This window comes from Anas acuta, chromosome 5, assembly GCF_963932015.1.
Source record: "Anas acuta chromosome 5, bAnaAcu1.1, whole genome shotgun sequence".
In the NCBI taxonomy this organism is placed as follows: Eukaryota; Metazoa; Chordata; class Aves; order Anseriformes; family Anatidae; genus Anas; species Anas acuta.
Window position 1 is genome coordinate 25,638,981 of NC_088983.1, and position 4,543 is coordinate 25,643,523.

Genomic DNA, 4,543 nt, shown 5'->3' on the forward strand with positions numbered 1-4,543 from the left:
GTTGTTACTCCAAATGGAACACGGTGGCTGAAGGCTAGATCTTCTTTGACATCTAGACTATTTTTCTTAGGCTGCTTTTGATTAATGATGAAATCAAATCAGCAGGCCCTTAGACTTTGCCAGCCCAGAGAGGCAGTCTGTGTCAAAAAGAGCAGAAGCCCCAGTTTGAACAGTATGCCATTCCCATGAAATTGTAGATCCAATTGTGCAAGGTGGTTTAATAGGCAAGAGCACACATGGTTAAAAGCAAGTAGGTACAGAGTCTGCTCTGAAGCATAAAGGAGGCATTAGGTTTGTCTGCAAATGTTTGCATATCCAGTCCTTCTGACTAAGTGCTAGACCATGCCTGGTTATTGTGCAGTGTAAAGGAAGTAGGTGGGGAGGGGAAGCAAGGCAGGTAGGCATAACTCTGGAGCTAAAAGCCTTTTCCCTCATGCTCTGAAGCTACTAAATTACATACAGGACAAAGAGCAGGCAGGGCTTCACTTTCCCAGTACCCGTTAGCAAAGCTGACTTTAGAATAAAACTTTTCATCTTAAAAGTGACATTGCATTCTGGCTCAGATCCAGCAAATCAGTTAAGTGTGTGCTTCATTTTAAACACTTTATTTATAGTTCCATTGACTAATAAGTAGATTTGGATTTCTGGTGAAACAATAAGGTAATCTTTATTGTGACTGGAAAGGTAATTCCTTCTTTCAACATGTGAATGCTTTCAGGAAAAGAGATACACAAACATCACACATTATAAGAACTGGAAGCAGCCCTGATTTGAGTCCAAATCACATCTTCTAGACATTGTGTCTATAATTTGTTTGTTGGTCAAAGCCTTTTGCAAACTTTTGCTCTGTCTAGCTAGCTGGGAGTTGCTGTTCACATAGCATTTCAAGTCTGATCATGGCTCATTAGGATAAATAACTGGGAAAACATGTGGTAGCTCTGTGTGCCTGGTTGTCTGAGCCTATCCCATCCACGTAGAAAGGTCAGACCAGTTCAGCAGAACTTATTTTTCAGAGGTAACTGTAACCTGCTCAGCAAGCCAGCAGGCAAAGGCAAAAGAAAGAAAATAGTTGTGCCCCAATGCTCACACCCACCAGGAGTCCAGTATAACACACTTTTGTTCCTGCAGCCTAGAAGCTGATTCTCATTTTCATCTTCTCCAACTAGCAGTCTCTCTATATATGCTTAGTTATATATACATCTTCTGAAATGTTCCCTTCTTCAGCTCAAATAATTGTTACAGCTCAGCTACAGAAGGGCTTTAGTCTGGCTCTCTAGGAGTAAACCTCCTATATTGCATTCAAGCTGAGATTCCGTACTGTTATCAGTTCTAGCAGATAACGCCGCTTCATCAAATCAAAACTTTGACAGTGAATTCATAGCTAGGTACAGTCACAAGAAGATTATATTCATTTCAATACCATGGTCTTCTAATTTATATGTGGTAAACAAACAGCATAAAACCTTTTGTGAATCTTACCTGGAAGTATTTTCATAACCCTGGTGATGAATTTTTGTCATGCCATCACTCAAGTTGTTCTTTCATGGCCAAATCTAGCTCTAAACAAGCCCACAAATATACACGTGTTCACAGATAAAAAGATTCACTTGTAAAAGAACAAACACAAATGAATCTTGCCAAAATGTGAAGAAAAATATCTGAAATACACTGAGGGTAATTTTGATTTAATATAGAAGCTTTTCACATCAACTTTATGGTCTAATATCAAGAAAAATAGATATGGTTCAAGAATTGATGATTTTAATGAATTAGGGAAGTAGTTAGAAATAACTGTTTTGCAAGTAAGGCTTTGCTATATTCTGTCTTATACTACCCATTACAAACTCTACAAAATCTGGAAAATATTTAATTTTGTATGTAGTAAATAATATCTTTTCTTCCAGGTGGCGCAGTGATGCTTTTGGTTTATGAATACGTTTATGCATGGCTTCAGGACACAATTGACTCCAAGTAGTGCTTCTGAAAAATGTACTTTTTAAAACTATATGCATTCTAAAATAGTTTTTAATAAAGTCAAAGTGATTCTTATCATTATAGTTTTGAATGCCATCAGATTATACTGATGTTATTACAGCTCAAAACAGATTTGGTCTTCAGTTCTTGATCAAAAAAAATATTTAAGCATATGCTTTCCTGTAAGTGCATAAGTAAATAACAGAATTGGTATTTGTAATTTCTTTTTCTGTATCAAGAGAAAATATAAAGGAGACATATATAAAGGAGACATAGGAACAAGATAATTTTTCAAAGACAAACTGAAAATTGTGGACCTTGAATTATGCTATGTAGTCAATACATTATTTTTTTCAAAATTACAGCTGGAATGGCAAAATAATGACTTTCAGAGTGTTTTGAAGAAGAAAACTGTAATAATTGGTTGGGACCAGATACTAAGATAGAGTAAATTGATAGCTCCGTTTACTCCAGGTTACCAAAACCTAAAAACTGACCTGAATTCTAAAAAGACTTGTGTCTAGTTTGGGTGCCATTTCCATTCAGCCCAGTATGATTTCAGCAGTGACAGAAGAGTTTCTTAAGTAGTTGGGAGTTGGGACAGAAAAAGAACAGCAGGACTAGCTACAACCTTAGAAAGACTCATGGTGTTAAATGTCCTGCCTGTTCATAGCTGTATATGTCATATAAATCTCACTTAGGTCACAGACGATAGTGAACATAATTGGTCTGAATAAAGTTACATTCCGGTGTGCGAAGCAACTGTGGGAATCATAGAAGAAATAAGTAAATAAATTAACAGAAAAAAATATTTTAGGCATGTAAGATCTTACTGTGAATTTTTGTCCACCTTCACTATTGTTTAAGAAGATGTCCTATCAGAAAAATGCACCTTGATTACCCCTTTTGGCTGTTTTCACTACTTTGGGGGGGAGAAACAGTGTTCTAGACTGACAGCATATATGTGATCTTAATTAACTAACCATACATCTCAAAGCAATGTGCCTTCCTATAGATAAAAATTATTGCAGTACAGCTAAAATTATTGCTTTTCCTTATCACTGTAAATATCACTATATTTTTATTCAGTGAGGTACTCCTATCTTTATTAGCCATTCTAACCACCTCTGTGAAATATTTTTCTGTTATGCTAATTGAAGACAGTTTCATTTCATACCACTTGACAGTTTCTTCTTGAACAGAGTTCTCAAGAACTCTTTAAATAACTTAAAATTATGCAGTATTCTGTCATGAAAATGTTCCCTTTATATAAAGGCTTGTTGTCAAATGAATGCATATCTTGCACTTGCTGAAAGTTTCTGTATTACTCCATACTGTATTCACACTTTAAATGCTCTTCCTCTTATGGAGGTTCAATCCTAAAGAAATATCTTTCCAGATTGTTACTTTAAAATGACAGTTCACATGTAAAGTCTCGTTTCATTAATGTTTTTTTAATGCATTAAAAAGTAACAAATAGCTAAAAATAGACATGCATTTTCAGCACTTTCAAGGATGCTTGTACTGACATGCTCAGTTAACCTCTCTTTTGTCTAAATTTGACAACAGCGATTTCTCATACCTATTCTACTTCATATATAAAATCAATTAAATTAGCTGTATTGCAGTTTGTAATTTTAAGGAAAATGTTCATTGTTACACTTAATTATCAGTACTTAGCAAAAGAGAAGACACTACTAAGATCATTTGAAAGTGAAAAGCAAAATGCTTCATAATTAGTCTTTTATTAATTTAGGGCATTCAAAATATAAAAATAAAAGACTTTAGACATACTGTATATACATATATAGCCTTTGGGTTTACATCCTTTCCAACGTGATTTTTTTCAGTTAATATCTCAGCCTGATCCTTGATAAAAAGAGAACCATTAGAAAGTAGAAAACACAGCATTGTTTTAGAAAATAAACCAATGAATGTGCCTTTTTTATGTCTCTTCCAGGCCAATCCACCATTGCTCCTGGTGTAATATGAGGTCAGAATCAATTTTACACCAGGATCATGCAAACACTGTGGGGCTGTCACAAAAAGGAGTATTAGGCTTCACTGATTTATTTGAAAACATTTAATGCTCTAGGAATGGAGTCTAGGCTTTTTGTACTAAAAACTTAAATTCTGCACTCATGTATACTGCACATCTCCCAGATTAACCCATTCAGCTCAGTGAGTTCATTCCAGATTTATACCCCTGTTTTTTACAACAGCAGATGACTTCTATTTATTACTTGAAAAACAATTTCTCTTTTTTTCCTTTGTTTATTGTAAAGTAGCTTAAACTTGTATGGCTAATAAGCTAACATGCTGTGGTTTTCAGTTTACCCATGAGTATAAGCAGTAAGAAGAGTCCTTGGGCAAAGAAATATTGTGCATCATAGGTTTACATTAAAAAAATAGTTATGAAATCTGACCAAAAAAAAGCCAGTCACCAAGGGCCAAGGTCAGGCACCTTTGCTCATCCTGAGCGACACTTCCTGCATGCAGTCCTACTGACTTTCCACACAGGTATAAGGTGGTATTTACAACAGGCAAATGCATGAAGCATAAACTGTAC

At 35.3% G+C, this 4,543-nt stretch overlaps 1 protein-coding gene across 2 annotated transcripts in view; it reads left to right on the plus strand.

The window, feature by feature from the left end:
- Positions 1-2,049, plus strand: part of SLC25A21 (solute carrier family 25 member 21) — a 249,554-nt gene extending 247,505 nt beyond the window's left edge. For both annotated transcript variants that reach the window (XM_068683310.1, XM_068683311.1), the window contains exon 10: positions 1,905-2,049. In XM_068683310.1, the coding sequence (XP_068539411.1) occupies positions 1,905-1,975 (71 nt within the window). In that variant the 3' untranslated portion in view covers positions 1,976-2,049. The remainder of the gene's footprint in view (positions 1-1,904) is intronic.
- The last annotated feature ends 2,494 nt before the right edge of the window (positions 2,050-4,543 follow it).